The sequence below is a fragment of the Megalobrama amblycephala genome, linkage group LG1 (genome assembly GCF_018812025.1).
Source record: "Megalobrama amblycephala isolate DHTTF-2021 linkage group LG1, ASM1881202v1, whole genome shotgun sequence".
NCBI lineage: Eukaryota > Metazoa > Chordata > Actinopteri > Cypriniformes > Xenocyprididae > Megalobrama > Megalobrama amblycephala.
Window position 1 is genome coordinate 36,458,107 of NC_063044.1, and position 17,312 is coordinate 36,475,418.

Genomic DNA, 17,312 nt, shown 5'->3' on the forward strand with positions numbered 1-17,312 from the left:
GGGGGTTTCATGACCCTTTAAAGACCAGAAATCAAAAGAGACTTACTTGTAAAAGACAGAGCTTTGCATAACAAAAATATGAATTTATTCAATTGTGTTCAACAATCACTAAATGATCACTAAAATTTACTATGAACACGCTGCTTGTATGATATTGTTTATTTATATTTATTTGTTTATTTTTGTTTATTTTCTATCCAGACCTGGAAATTACTCAATTTCCATACTTTTCCAAACTGCGTAGGAACCGTCAACATAATAGTTTTTTCATTGGTTATCTGTCTATGGTTCATTAAGTTACTTACAGATTTCTGCTCGTTATAAAACATATACAGATGAAAAGGAACTGTAAGATTTATTTAAATGTATCAGCAAAAGAACAATTGTAAGAATTTGTCCTACCAGTCTCTGTGTCTCTTTACCAGCTGTGGTTGAAGTTACTTCAAAACAGAAATACATATTATGACTTTAAGTTTCTAAGCGATTTTGTTGATGAATCGCAGGACAGCGATGACAATAAGTTCTGAGTTTCAATGATTCTGTATGCAACCGTGCATGCAATCTGAACGTGATATACGAGCATATAACAGCTGTGTGCGTGTTTAAACCACAAGCGACACCTTAACTTTTACAGAAACAGTTAAAAATGTGAATTCCCCCAATCAACATTGATCCAGATGGCATAACAGTGGAAATTAATTCAGGGACAGAAAACGAGAAGAATTTTAACTGTGCTCTTGCGGGGTTCAGCTGATAGAGTGGAAAGTGTGAGCTGGCTGGGACTGAATCTGCGCTGCGGCGCGGCTCTGGCTTGCTGGAGGCCTGCTGCGGCAGCCTGATGTTGGAGGAAGGCCCGTTCCTTCACGGGAAGAGGCGTCATTGCCCGAGACTCGAGCTTGGTGCTCGACTGCCTTGTTGTCCATTTCTTTATGGCAGTAATGATAGAATGGGCAGGACTAGGGAAATACATGGAAAGAGATCGCTGATGTTTCAACCGCAGTGACGAGAGTAGGCCTCGGCGTCTTGGCATGTGGGGACCCGTTTGTTTGGGCTGACGCCCCCCCGAGATAACTCTGTGAGATCAGCGCCGGTGTAATTGCTCCTAGTAAGGCCAGAGGATTGTAGCAAATATTCCTTGAGGATGAAAGATTCTTCATTGGATGCAAAAAGAGATTAATTTTGGACATGTTGGGAATTTAGGGCGGGTCAGATGCTGTAAAACTGTCGAGGAATATGGGTGAGTCGACTCTGTCTATATATGTAATGTTGGAGATTGAGACAACAGGGTGGTAGATCCAAATGCAAGCTTTATTAAAAGAGCGTAGTCACACAAGCAGGAAGTCAAACACTAGCAAACAGGATCAGGAGAGACGAGGCAAAGGGTAGTCCAAAACACAGGCAAATATCAGGGCAGGCAGCAAACGATCATAATCCAGGAAACAGTCCAAAGTCAAAAATACAGGCAGAGCAAGAAACACAGAGACAAGGTCGAAAACAAGGTGAAACACAGAGCTAAACAATACTCAGCAATACTCAGTGTGTGATTGGTTCCTAGATGGGAAATTGTGGGAAATGTAGTCCAGAGTGATGTGTGACTGTCCATGCGTTCCATTCGGAAGGACTCATCCCTATGCCCTAATTCCTTCAAAGGGTTTACCCTCCGGAGTGAGAGCTTCGAAGGGATAAAAAAAAAAACTATTTTTTTAGAACGCATTTCTGTCATCTTAACGTGATAATCAAGGAGGAGTAGATTGTGCAAGCTGCGCCCTTTGTTTAATTTATTTATTTATTTTTATCTTACCATATTGTATATTGTATCTATGAATTTGAAACATTTGAATGGACTGATAAATGGAGCTGTAAAGTATTTTTGTTGAAGTACAATGTTGTTTTGACCATATTAACGTACCAAATCTTACTCGTATAAATAGTACAGTAGTATAGAAAAATACTATACATACATTCATAGATAAAATCGAACTCCGAGCCTCCTGTACCCATTCTGTGACGTCAAACAACTTCCCTGTGCAAAGGATCATGGGGGCCTGAAGTGTCCATCAGTTGTATCCTTCGAAATCCTTCAGAAGGGCCATTTGAAGTGGGCAGTTTTGAGCACTTTGGTTTGGAACGACCCTTCAATATGGCGGCCATGGTTATTTTAACTCCGAAGAGCCCTTCGGAGGGTGATATATCCCGTTTGGAACGCACCACCTGTGTGCCGTGAACCGGTGACCTCAGGTGGGGAGTAGCAGGAAACAGCAGGTGCAGGATACATGATAATATATATGCTTTCACTCATGCTGATTGGGTAGATATGTTGATTACAAATTGCTAAAAGCTGGCTAAAGTGACGTGATGATTAGCCAGATTATTTGAATGTTGCTCCTCCCGAATTTTGTCAATCAAACATTAAGTGAAATACTATAGCTCCATGATTAACCATTTAACTATAATCTTCAACTCACACTTATACTTGCAATTTACTGCAAACATCTAAAACATGACTAACAATCTCCCTCAACAGAAGACGACATCAGTATAATCAAAGTGATCATATAATCTGACGACAGATGTAAATATGAACAGATAGTTCATACACGCTAGTTAAACATGTTTAATTAGTTGCTTAATTTAGTTATAATAACATCAACACTCAACAATTAAATGCCAGATTACAAGCTAAACTTTCTCATAACTGTATATCAACAGTAAATAACTCACTTTATAAGATGAACGCACTAGAGGCTAGTGAGGGAAGGAAATTGTACTAGACAAAATTCGGCTATTTTAACAGTTTTACCACAAATATCGTCTTTCAGATGATCCTTGAAGCCAAAGCCAAAATCAAAAATAAAATTAGCTTAATATCACAGGCCTAAAGTGTAAGCAGATGTTTGATGTTTAGTTCTCTCCTGGCTCTCAGCTGGGCGCTGGTGTTGCAATGGAACGGTCTATTGTCGCTTCTTGTCAGTGTATATTCTTTGGTATAAAGCCCTGTTCAAACCGCCAGCGACACACAGTGACAAAGCGACAGTGACCGTTGGCGACTGAATGTCATTCTTGATTCAGCCTTTTGAATGTCATTCTTGATTCAGCCTTTTGAATGAATCATTTGAATAAATAACCGAATGGCTCACTCATTAAGACAGTCACTTGCCGCCATCTACTGGCGGTTTAATTTCATGTTTACTAGTAATTAAACAAGTATAAATTTCACACCAACATTTCATGGCGTGTCCAGCGACGGGAGACACGCAACGAAAGTAAGGAAATTTCAACTTTATGCAAATGAGGAGTGCATTTTGCAAGCGACAACCAATAGGAGTGAAGGCTCTGGAGCTCACGTCACCATCTCGAGTGCAGGCAAGACAGACAGGAATAGTTCCTGAATGTTTTATATGATTTGACTGTACATACATATAATAAAATTATGCGTGAAAAAAACTCTGTCGGCAGTCTTGTGAGTTTGATTCATACATTTTGTGTTGTTAATATGATGCTATGAGCAGTGTAGCACTGCTGCAGTTCATATTACAGTTTCCCTGCATTGTGTTGATTATTAGGGACAAGAAAATTGATTATTCGTCAAATTCGCATGACATTTTAGTATTTTTTTGACTATGAGTGAGTTTAATTAGTTGATAGATCGATCGATAATCTAGTTAATGATTTAATGCACTGAGCTCTACGGTCACAGCACTCTACAACAGCAGAATGTTTCTTTTAATTATTTTAAACCTAATTCCTAGTGAAATTAGAATGATTTTTTAATTTTACCAATGACATTAGAGCGACAGCACTAGGAATGCCCACAAGTGACTTCACAGTGCAGAGACTAGTGACATGCAGCGAGAAAGTCGCTGGTGGTGTGAACAGAGCTTCCAAAAAGAACACGTTTTGGCCTGATTTTGTTTGAAATGACGTCACATCAGTTCGTTCTTCGATTTCGTTTGAAGTATCCCGGGACCTTTATGTACCTATAACTGCATTTGCCACCGTACCCATCTGAAATAAACGTTTACTCCAGAGGGAGAAACTGCCACTAAATATTTCACAGTGTTGTTGGCATAGTAGTGACTGTATGATGCACTTCTAGGGTCCAGGTTTTTGGCTTTCTGCAAGACAATCAATTACACAGGTTGTGTTTGAAAAGTGTCCTTTAAATGCTTGGGGCAACATTGCTTTGATTGTTTCATGACCACATATCATGCAACCACATAACAAGATCCTTGGTGTGTTCAGACATTATGTCTGTCCAGATTCCAACAGTCTTGCTGACCTGACCTGATGTTTTAAATTGTGCTAAATCAGCCATGACAAAGTTTTGCCTTAGTTGGTACACAACCGACATGAATGGTGAAGTAGGGGCAAATACTTGCAGGCGGGATACAAGGGGTTTAAACTCAATGAGTGGAATCCCTGTATACAAGAGAGAGTCTGCATCACTCTTCAAAACACTATCTGCAACAGGGCCTGATAATGCTGGCAGTGGAGGAGCACTCATTCTGCAGGTGATGGAAGGCCTCTTGAATAGGTGTGGTCCTCTATCTCTGGGTCTGACCACTGTGTTTGGACATCACAGAGCACGGCTTCTCATCCCAATCCATCTAGTCAAGCTCATCTGAGAGTACAAATACAGTTCACAATTATTAGAGCATTAGAGACATTATCACTTTATTTTTTTCGGGTGGTCTTTCATAGCCCAACCACAAAGTAGGATGCAGGTTTTCCTCTGTTATTTTTTTGTCGCCAAAATGAAATGAGCACATGACAGTGTTTTGGGTGGTCTCTTCAAGTTATATATATATATATATATAAAACTTATCTGGTAAAATATTTGGATTTCTATGCACTTCTGTGATTGTAGACAATGCATGACTTTTATTTTGGATTGGCGACATGACGTCATAAGACTGCGTCGCGCTCCTACATCTGCTGTGATTCTGCTGAAGAAAGGTTTGTTTTAAGAATTTAATCTGTTTTAATCGACAGAAACAGTTCAGCGATTTATATTTACGTGTTGTGTTTTAAAAAGCGATGTTAAATGAGTTTATTTACTATTTAATGTAACATTGTGATTCTTTATCTAACTGTAATGAAGGATATTTGTGTGAGTAAAGCTTATATCCACTGATGAGAAACAGTAAACCTGCGTCTCATTTCTCTCTATATAAATCATAAATCAGTTTGTCATAATCACGAGTTCAGTCTCTGGCGAGTAATGATGGAGAAACTGAACTTTTCAACTCCGAGTCAATTGAATCAAACACTTTGAGAAATGATTCAGTGAATCGGGACTCGTGCTGCTCAAACAGTGAACATGAACGAGAACAACAAACACCAACAAACTAATCACGTTTTCAAAGAGTAATCGTTTAAATATAATCTATAATTCTTTAAATACTAAAATGTAGATCATAAATATCTAAATATGAAGTTTATTAATTTGCAGCGTTAGTTTTGAGTGTTTTTTGTTGTCTAAACAGGTCATTGAAGACTTATAACTTTAATAATTCTCTTCTTAAAGATGGCGTTTATTAAAGAGGAGACTGAAGACATGAAGATTGAGTTTATTAAAGAGGAAAGTGAAGATATGAAGATAATTATTAAAGATGACATTGAAGACATGAAGATTGAAGAAACATTCAGAGTGAAACATGAAGAAACTGAGGAACGAACAGGTTGATTTTATTCTCACAGCTGAACTCAGTCATTTGATCATTATTAAAAATAATGATCAAATATCATTTGAATCATCTCTCTCGCGACGCACTGATCACATTTCTGCACAGACACATTTCAGTACATTCACATTGTTTTTACACACTTTCATGACAATGTTTGGATTTGTCCTGTATATGTTTCTGTGTACTTCAGTATATATGCAGCTCAAGGCGGCTGGTTTAGGTTTTTTTGGCTTCTCCATGTGCTCCTGTTCAGTATCGCAACTGGACTGGTCTAAAATGTAAACAAGCTCTTTGCTGTTGCACACACTATATACACTGAATTCTCAAACGTTGTGTTTTTGTGTGTGTGCGTGCTTTAGTGTACAAAAATGTATGAATTATTTGGACTCGTAACATTTGGTTATTTGGTGTCCTTTTGGAGTCTGCAAGTGTCCTCTTTTTGAAAAGACCTAAATTTACCTTGATATATTATATATATAATATATTATATATATATATATATATAATTGTTCTAAACACAGTATTTAGTTCAATTACATCAGAAGTAACTGTAATTAAATTACAGAAAAAATAGGAGTAATGGATAATTTGACATAGTTTTGTAGGAACTGTGGAGGAACCAGACAAATGAATCATTCAGATGATTCTTTCAAAACATAATTTACAACACCCTATGCTTCCTGATAGCAGGAGAAGTGACAAACCAAATGGTCACCCAAAGAAGATAAAGATTCTTTGATCACCAGATCAAAGAAACAGAGAGACAGTGCAGACCTTTTGTTTCCTTACTTCACAGAAAAGCCAACAAAGACTGTTCTACAAATTTTAAATGGACTTATCAAACATCTTCTAACTACATACATTTTGCATTATGTGTTCACAAATAGTTATGCTTTAGAACACTCACAATTCATGTAAATGTGTTAATTCTTGACTGAATGACTGAAAGTATGCCTTATTTGGACTTGATTGATTTCTTTACATCTTTCCTAAATTATGACTTGAATGAAATCTGTTTAAAATGTATTGTATTCCATTTAATAGAAATTATGTTAAAATGGCACTCTCTGCTGAAGCAGAAACAGGATGTAACACTTATGTTTTATTGGGTGCAGAGGAAAGCCCTTTTGAAACGGGACAATATCTGATTGGCCAAAACTCCTCTGAGGTGTGACAAACAACTAGGTTTAAATAGTCAAACTGCAAGAGAAGACTAATTGTTTTTTTTTTTTAATTCGAGTTCAAAAGAGAAAAGAACCAAGACAAGAACCAAGAACTATGGAGTAACAAGAAGAACAGACCAGCAGCTCATTCAAGCCATTCAATTTTCACTCACTTTTCTTTTACTTAATTTTCTTTTCCGCTGAAAGATTTACTGCAAAGTTCAACCAACGACTTTTGTATATTCTTTCATATTTAAAGACAACGCAAGCAAGTACCCCAGATGAGAACTGAACTGGTGCATTTAAATGAATGATTCATGGTTCGTTCGGGTCTTTGAAGTGCATTGCTAAGAATTATGTTCATCAGATCACACTCTCTCTTTTAAAACTCTTTCTCATTTCCTTACTGCAACGCGTATGAATGTGTGTGTGTGTGTGTGTGTGTGTGTGTGTGTGTGTGTGTGTGTGCGTGTGTTTGTGTTAGATTAGTTTGTGTTAGAATAAATAAAATCTCTTGTAGATTTTTAAAAGAAAGTGTCTTGTATTATGTGCTTCTATGATTTAATGTCTTAAACTGTCGATCTTAAGTTACCGTGCTCTAATCAGTGTTTTCACGATTGTTGGATATTTATATCCGCTAGAAGAGCTTATTACGGCTTGGACAAATGAACGCTGGACGAATCAGTTGCTCGGTTGTAAACTTACAACTCTTTATAATTCCCAAATAAATTATTTCGTTTGAGCTAATTTTACTTCCTAGGGTGTGTTTGCCCTACAGTTTGGTGTAAGATTTTTGTCCATCTTTTGGAAAATGCAGTTTTAAAAGTTAAAAAAAACCACTTTTACCAGTAAATGCTGCAGTGCTCCACTATTTGCTATGTGTTATTTGACTGACTGAAAGACGTCTTTTCACAAGTATTGTTCAGTTGAATTTATATCTAAATCTTATGAAATAACAATTATAACAATAAAAGCTACTTTTTGTCAAAATTTAGAATTTTTTGTAATAAAAATCAGTTTTATATATTGTTACATTACGATGAGACCCTACTTAGAAAATGGGGGAAAAAATCCTCAAAATCAACATTTTTGAGAAACTTTTTTTTCAAAATTTGAGAAACAAAAAAATAGCTAAACTTTGATTAAAAAAAATGTTATTGTCATAATTGTGATTTCATAATATTGACAATAACATTTTTTTTTTAATCACTATACACCTACACTGGAGCCTCCATGCAGCAGTCTATGCATCTGGTCTCTGCGCTCCCAAAACATAATCAACATAAAGCTGTAAACATAGTAATCAAATTCCAGCCTTCACAAGTGTGCAGTCAGTCAGTAGCTGTGTCTCATTTCATTTCATTTCGAAGGCTGCATCCTCAAGAGGACGAATCCTGTGAAGGATGCAGTGTATATGGAGTGTCCTTAGCCAAAATTAAACAAGACATCCTTCGTAGGACACACAGGCAGGAAAGGAAACAGGAAGTATATTGTTGCTATGCCAACACATTCACGGCAACCTCATTGCGCTCTCAGCAAATGAATGAAAATTATTAATGAATTTGTAATTTGAAAAGAGAATGTACTTGTTTTATTTTTTATTTTGGTTGCTTGAGGAACTGGCTTATGTACAACAGATATCTGTTACAGAGACAAAGGAGGAGGATATTAGGAAGAACAAAGTTTAAAAAAAAAAACAAGCATGAAACTGCTTGCATTTAAACACATCTTCACTTTTATGTACATTTGCCGGCACCACCATTTATTTATTTATTTATTTCAAATAAATGATGGTTGTTAACAGTGACGCAAAGAATTGTGGGCTATCTGCAGCAGTGAAGGATACACCTCATGCATCCTCCAAATTCCTATGAAAGGACGACGCATTCCAAGGTCAGGTTCGGAGAGTCCTACTTAATGATACAGCCTCAATGACGTATGCAATCTTCGAATGCGACCTCCGGAGGATGCAACCTACGAAATGAGACACAGCTTCTCTGTCAGTCACTTCCTTTTTTCTGGTGGCTTTATCTGGTCTCCCCATGTCAATTATTGCAATGAGACACAGGTGTTTATCATTTGCACTTGACCTACTTAAGCGCTGCTCATCTCCCGCTGCTGAACCACGCCCCCCCTTGCCACACACTTGCTCTTCTCCGATTGCTCCACACCAATCTTTTGACCTGAGGGAGGGATTCTAACAGACCAATCACAGCACTTGCAGTCTGCGTAGAATTGACGTGTTATACGTCGTAGCGTAGCCTACAGCGTACACGTGACGCAGAAATATAAATCGGCCTTAAGTCTTCAGGAATGCTTGAAAATGACAGGCAGGTGTATTTGATTAAGGATGAAAGACAGTGGTCCTCCAGTACCAAACCTGCCCATCCCTGATCCATAGGATAGGATAGGATAGGATAGGATAGGATAGGATAGGGTATAGAACATGCATGTTGTTGCTTTTGATGCTTTAAATGTCTAAATTGTTTTATGTCTATTTTTGTCCTAGACCTGATGGAACTGAAAGAAGCGAGTCATGAACCTAATGAAAGGGAAGAAGAGAAAGAACATAATGATAAACATTATTATTTCATGAATGGGGAAATATCAACACAGGTTTCCTCACAAAAAGGAGTTCAAAAGACAGGAACTAAGAGTTTCACACACAAAAAACACCTTAAAGTCCATATGAGAGTTCACACTGGAGAGAAGCATTTCACCTGCCAACAATGTGGACAGATTTTCACACATAAAGGAAGCCTTACAGCCCACATGAGAATCCACACTGGAGAAAAGCCTCATACCTGTCAAGAGTGTGGACAGAGTTTCTGTGACAAAGGAAACCTTAAAGCCCACATGAGAATTCACACTGGAGAAAAGCCATATACCTGTCAACAGTGTGGAAAGAGTTTCAGTCGAAAAGGAAACCTTAAAGACCACATGAGAACTCATACCGGAGAAAAGCCATATATCTGCCGACAATGTGGACAGAGTTTCAGTCAAAAGGGAAACCTTACAGTCCACATGACAATTCACTCTGGAGAGAAACCTTTCACCTGCAGTCTGTGCGGGACTGGCTTCACACGGGAACAAAGACTTGGGGAACACATGAATATTCACACTGAAGAGAAGTCATTTACATGTGATCAGTGTGGAAAGTGTTTCCTATTTAAAGGTAACCTTAAGGTCCACATGAGGATTCACTTGAAAGAGAACTGAACTGAACTTTTTGAAGTTTAAAAGCCTATCAGCTGAGTTCTGAACCAGCTGCAGATGAGAGAGGGAGGCCTGACTCACACCAGATACAAAGAGTTACAATAATCCAAATGAGAAAGGCACAAAGGCACGAACAACCTTCACCAAATCATTGAAAGAGAGGATAGACATCAACTTGGCTATAGATCTAGATTTGATGATCAAATGTAAGCTCAGTCAAAAATAAAGATTTTTCACAAAGGAAAGTTTTTCCCCAGGAAGCAATAACAGGTTGTTATTAGAATCCATATCACATCATCAGACAACAGACTTGTCTTCATTCAGTTGGAGAAAGTTGTTTGCCAACCAACTCTTCACATCAGCCAAACAGGTAAACAAAGATTTGAGAAGATAGCTCCCCATGTTTTACAGAGAAGTAAATTTGGGAATCATCAGCATACAGATGATAATTTATACTGTGCTTATCAAAAATTGTATCATGATTGACCGTATTAAAAGCAGGACTGAGATCTAACAATATAAGAACAAGACTACCTGAAGCGTATTTTTGAATTATGATAATTCTTTGAAGTAATGTCAAAAAAAAACTTTAACTAATTTAACTACTTTTTGAAACTTTGTCAAACAATCTCTCAAATAAATTACAAGTCTCATATAAATCTTTATCTTTGAGCCATTTACAGTCAGCCCTCCTGCACTCTTGCCTAAGAGTATTGCTATTGCTGTTCAACCAGGGCTGAGTCTTGACTTGACTTTCTTCTTCCTAGTTTTCAAAAGGAGCCACAGAATTCACAACATGAAGAGTTAAACTTGAAAAATCAACTCCTCAGGTCCCATACCAGAACAAGGACTGAAAAACATCTAGTACCCACACACATATTTATAACACACATATAACTTCAAACATTGAGTAAACCTCAGTAAATAGAAGTCTGCATTTGAACTTATTTTTAAAAAGCAAGGCCCCCACCCTGTCCAACTGACCTCAGGGAGCTAAAAAAGCTACAGTTCACACATTATTTGTCCGATTACCCACTATAGTGGGCAAATGATCTGGTGACTCCCCCTGACCACTCCCAAGCCACGCCCCCATCCCACGAACCCATTATTTGTCCAATTACCCACTATAGTTGGCAAATGACCTGACGACCCTCTCTGACCACTCCCAAGCCACGCCCCATCCCTCAGACCCACTATATGTCCAATTACCCACTATAGTTGGCAAATGACCTGTTGCCCCATGTTGAACACTGCAGTTGCATTGGAATCACTTTATTGGGCCACTGGGATGATTGTTCACTAACCAGTTAAACCATTATCATTCAACAAGTTAAACTGTAGCTCCTGTCCTGATAAAAACTATTTTACTGCACTTGGCAGGGCACATGCACCAAGTTTCGTCGTACAATTCCACCGTCCTCAAACCCATTAATTGGGCCACATTCAGTAACCTGGAATTGGGACAACTTAGTGTGGAAAACACAAAAACATCCCAGTCATCATTTATAACACCGCTACCATACTTGGCACTAACTGGCATAGAAAAGGCAGTGTCTACGGACCGGTTATTTGGTGGCCACTACATAATTGGCAAGTGGGATGCTTTTGTTGTGTTGGCTCTAGCTCACGAACCCGAAGGCCCCCGACCTCGGGGTTAGGCTCGTTTGACAGGGGCCCCCGAGACCTTTTCACGAGCTCCGGGGGCCACTGAATTCCTTAAAGACCATAACTCTGGGACCCATAAAGCTACCCTAGCAGCACCAATCTCGTTCGAAACGTCTAATTCAGTTGTACACACGGTTCAAATTTCAGGACAATCTGCCGCATCTGCGTGTTCAATAGAGACCCCCGAGGCCTTCCGTTGACCTGAATTTCATGTTCATGTTTTCAAGTTGCTGAGATATAAGCAGAAAACACAAAGACATCCCACTTCCCAATTATGTAGTGGCAGCCAAATAATAGGTTCCTGGACACAGTGTTTTCAGATGATATTTCCTATTTTATAGTTTTATGGATTAAAATCCTTTAACTGCACTAGATGCATTCCACTGACTTTCAAGTCATTTGGAACCTTCTGGTACGAATGGAAGTCGAAAAAACAAAGACATTCCAGATATCATTTATTTAGTGGCCACCAAATATTGGGTCTGCGGACACTACATATATATGCAATTTGTTTTGCAGCCAAAAAAAGACAAGAACACAATTAAAAGGACATTTTTTTTTTATTTAAAACACACAATTATATAAAAACTATTAGGATTATGGTGATCAGTGGATTCCTACTCCATATCTGCACCAGCCTCTGCTCTTCCGCTGCCGCAGTCGGTGAGGCCAGCACCTGAGGTGGTAAGGCTGCCACCTAAAGCAGTTGAACGTCCGGCCAGGCGTCAGGTGGGGCCTCGGCCTGGGAGAAGTCAGAGACCAGGGGGATGGCCGGCTCTGAATCCCGCAAGATTTGAAGCTTCCCCGCGGTCACCAACCTCTCCAGTGATCTCAACGTCTTTGGCCGCAACGACTCCTTATAAAAATATATATATAAACAACATTTCAGTATTCTTTAAACAGACAACTATTTCATACATTAATGTAAAACAACTGGTCAAACACAATCCCGTCAGTTTTAAGACTGACTTACCGACATGCCCCCGTGGCCTCTTTCCAGGTGCCTCTCGGGGTATTTCACCAGCTTGCCGCAGAGTGGGCAAACCAAATTGGGCAGCCTCACTCTGCGGCGGCCAAGCTGGGCCAAGAGGCCTCTCTGTTCTGCATTGGCCACTTCGTGGACCGTCCTAAGGTGTTTGCTGATGTTGACGATCCACGCGGGGGCACATCGGGCACTTGACTGCTACATGAAAAGATGATTTTAACCCTTTGAGCGGTACGGTCCCACATATGGGATTTTTATTTCTGTGCCCCTGGGCGTACGGTACCACATATGGGATTTCGAACGTTCAGCGACGTCACATAACTGCCAGATTCAAACTGTGCTTTCGCGCTCTGGCTGCGAGACGGACGCGCGCAGCTCTTGTCATTTATCTATGCAGCGTTTTCAGCCACATAATGTTTCTTTTAAGGTTTCAGACATTTAAATATGCATAAGCACCATTAAAACAATACATTAAGAGTTTTATAAAATACACACTGATGTCCGACATCAGTGGAAGCAGCAATAACAAATATAATTTGCCGACATTTATTCATATCAGACGCACATAATGGGCCTAAGTAACTATAAAGTTTACTCTCTTATTCTTCCAGTTCACCAGCCACTTACTTGCATATATTTCGGGAGAAATTGATGAATTCACCTGCTGTAAATCTGACTGACAGGACTCTGTGAACTGCGGGGCAAACTAAGATGGCGGCGCCCATCTCGCATTATAGATCAAGATAAAGATCATTTATAAAGGTTTTAAAACGACATAGCACACTCACTTACACATATTTGAGAATCGGAATATCATATAGTTGATGACATGGTAAGCAATTTTGCGAATATTTTAAATATAAAAGGAAAAACTAAATAATAGCGATCCATCTGTCATACAGTGTTATTGTTGCTGCGCTCAGCGCTCGTGACACGCAAGACGCGTCGCCATGGAAACATTAAAGGCAAAAGTTCTAAAATAACGGTCGCCTTAAAAAAACTCACTCTGGGGGGACAGTTAGAATATTTTAAACTCACGCTCGAAAGGGTTAATAGGAAAAAAATGGGAAAAAAAAGTTCAAACAGTGTATGACGCAAAATGATTTATTACTGCGTAATAAACGATTCATAACACTTTGTGATGGCACAAGGAACTAGGATCACAGAATAGATCAACTTACCAGAGCGGTATCTTTTTGGCATGATCTGTAAAGAAGAATTTTATAACATTAATAAATTACTGTATGTGTGTAGTCTGTTTTAAAGGTTCCCTAGAACATGTTTTTAAAAGATGTAATATAAGTCTTAGATGTCTCCTGAATGTGTCTGTGAAGTTTCAGCTCAAAAAACCTCATAGATTTTTTTTAATTAATTTTAACTGCCTATTTTGGGGCATCATTAACAATGCACTGATTTATACTCGACGCCGCCCCCTTAAATCACGTGCTCCCTGCCACACGAGCTCTCGACTATATTACAGCGCATTTACAAAGTTCACACAGCTAATATAACCCTCAAATGGATCTTTACAAGATGTTCGTCATGCATGCTGCATGCATGCTTCGAATTATGTGAGTAAAGTATTTATTTGGATGTTAACGTTTTATTTTGAGTGAGTTTGAGGCTGTGCTCCGTGGCTAACGGCTAATGCTACACTGCTGGAGAGATTTATAAAGAATGAAGTTGTGTTTATGAGTTATACAGACTGCAAGTGTTTAAAAATGAAAATAGCGATGGCTCTTGTCTCCGTGAATACAGTAATAAACGGTGTAACTTTAACCAACAGTAGCCTACATTAGCAACATGCTAATGAAACATTTAGAAAGACAATTTACAAATATCACTAAAAATATCATGATATCATGGATCATGTCAGTTATTATTGCTCCATCTGCCATTTTTCGCTGTTGTTCTTGCTGATGATTCAGCTGTGTTGCTCCAGACGTTACTGGCTGCCCTTGTGTAATGCATTGAACACTGGCATTATGCAAATATTGGGGGCGTACACCCCGACTGTTACGTAACAGTCAGTGTTGTGTTGAGATCCGCGTGTTTTCCGGAAGTCTTTTAAACAAATGAGATTTATATAAGAAGGAGGAAACAATGGAGTTTGAGACTCACTGTATGTCTTTTCCATGTACTGAACTCTTGTTATTTAACTATGCCAAGATAAATTCCATTTTTAATTCGAGGGCACCTTTAATTCAGTCAGAGTAGGGGTTGTTGTTTTTATTACAGTAAATTCTGAAAATATACCTAATTAATATCTTTGTCTTGTGAGTAATGTATGTATTGTGTTTGCCATACAAGGCGGCTGGAATAACAATCCATCGGCATGCCAGTTCCAGGCCATCTTCCGCTGTCTGATGGTTCAGTGTGGTGTCTCACCTGGTGAGACAGGCAATGTGGCAGCACAAGATCACACTGTGTCCCTGTCTGCTGTGGAGATGTCCTCTGCTGAAACTGCTGAAGGGCACCCATCTCCATTCGCCAACATTTCAGCTCTTATGTGTGACCACAGTCATCTCCCCACTCGGTTTGGTGGTCTGGTGGAAAATGCTCTGGTCTACATACAGGGTTGCCAACTTTGGGACTTTGGCTGGAGTGAGACTTTGTAAAAATTTCAGTTTGCGCGTGTGCGCGGAGAAAATGTTTGGTAACCCTAATTTTAAAAATCAATGTCAGTCCATGTTTACTTAGTATCATTGAGGTGAAATAATTTATTTTATTTTTTGTCAGTTTTGTTACCTGTCAGGGGCGGAGCCAGACATTGTAAACATTAGGGGCTTAGCTCAAATCTATATTTGTCCAAAGACATTTCAATTTTCTATTAACAGCTTTACTGACATGAAAGGAGCTTTTGTTGTCGTATTCTTGTTTAGAAAATGTACATTATTTGACACTGTAATTTGTGAAACTTTGTTGGATGTACCTCCGCTAGGGGGGTCCGGGGGCATGCCCCCCCATAAGAAAATGTTGTACATTTTAAGGTTAAATGCATCAATCTGGTGCACTCTGGAAACTCAAAATTAAGAGCTTCAACCCATGTACAGTGTGCAAATTGAACAAAGAAACAGCATTGACTTGTACCTGGACATTAAAAAGGGTTCAAACATTTTTTTTTTTTTTTTTTTACAATACTTTTGTACTCATTTCTTTTTAAAAGATATATCCTTGAGCTTTTATTTTGATCACCAGATCACCAGCTGATCTCGTGATCAAATGCGCTCACTTCTCTTTAAAACATGCAGCACAGAGAGACTGTATATGAGCAATATCACACGAGTAGCCGTGCGATATGGCTGTATATCAGCACGCTGTGATTCGTCCGTAGGCACGAGGCCGCAGGTAATCACAGCGTGCTGATATACAGCCATATCGCACGGCTACTCGTGTGATATTGCGTTTATACAACAGTTCGACGGCACGAGTGTGTAAATAAATAAGAACAACAACGGAGTGTCTTTAAAACCCTCTTTTGTGCAGCACTACTTCCTTCCGCCACGGATTCAAATCTCAATTTGACAGTTGGACCAAGCCTCCGTTACTAATTCTAAAACGTCACTTTAGAACTAGTAACGAAGGAACGTTGAGTCGCTTCATTGAAACACATTGAATTTTGTACAGTATTAGAGAGAGCGAGAGCGAGAGAGTAGGCTATTACCTGTGTCTGGTATATTGCATTACATTCATTCTTCAAGTCGATGTCCATAATATTATATCCTTTATACAAGTCCGTTTGAATGTCCGCTGAGGAAAGCGATCTTTTTTACAGTTTGGGAATTTTCCATAACATCCATTACACCACAGCGCTAAAACAACTTCCTTTTGCAAAAGTTCCTTTCAATTTAAAAGTCTCTTGTGCTTCACTGACTCATTCTCCTGTAAAGTGTTGCCGCCATCTAATGGCTTATTAATGTAATGTTCACTCAATCCATATTACTTAATGGACATATTTATATAAAATCATATTTATTAACAATAATATTTAGAACAACAAATAAGCACAATTGTACAGTTCAGTCAAACATAAAGCACTAGTAAAAAATTAGGTCACCATTTACACTTGTATGTGGGTTTTACAAATATTTAACGAATGAAAAGGATTTTAAAGAGCTTGTGACAACACCTACTAACTCCATTGGATCCTCAAACTGTCAATCAAGCCTCATTAATCTGCCTCACCTACTGAATAAAGTGCATACGCAGTTTGGACATCTCCTCTGTGCAATGCAAACGTAAATAAAGATCTGATGTTTGAAAAAAAAAATTGTAAAGCGTTTTCTTTACTCAAAAAACCATATGTTAATAAAGTTTAATGTTTTACGTATTTGAAGAGCGGAGAAGAGTCTGATATGTCCCGTCTAGTTGTAGCCAATGTGCTATATAAGGATGTAACGTAACGTTTATTATTATCAAATTTAATATAGCACAATTCGACTTGCTCTGGAACAAATAATAGATTAATAAGACCAAAGATTGCCCGTTCTATGTACTCAAATTGAATTATGTCTCATGTTTAACCACTATAAGAGCCAGCGGCAAATCCCCGAGGCACTGGCCGAGATTAAGCTGTTATCGGCGGTTACAGAAGCA

The 17,312-nt window shown here is 38.7% G+C and overlaps 1 protein-coding gene across 1 annotated transcript; it reads left to right on the forward strand.

The window, feature by feature from the left end:
• The first annotated feature begins 9,674 nt into the window (after window positions 1–9,674).
• LOC125245890 (gastrula zinc finger protein XlCGF7.1-like) lies at window positions 9,675–10,788 on the forward strand. Its single transcript, XM_048156715.1, has one exon. The coding sequence runs from the start codon at window positions 9,707–9,709 to the stop codon at window positions 10,067–10,069; it is 363 nt and encodes a 120-aa protein (XP_048012672.1). The 5' UTR covers window positions 9,675–9,706; the 3' UTR covers window positions 10,070–10,788.
• Window positions 10,789–17,312: the final 6,524 nt, after the last annotated feature.

Excerpts from the sequence above, each read along its gene's own strand:
- LOC125245890 (XM_048156715.1), top strand. The coding sequence starts at position 9,707 with ATGAGAATTCACACTGGAGAAAAGCCATATACCTGTCAACAGTGTGGA.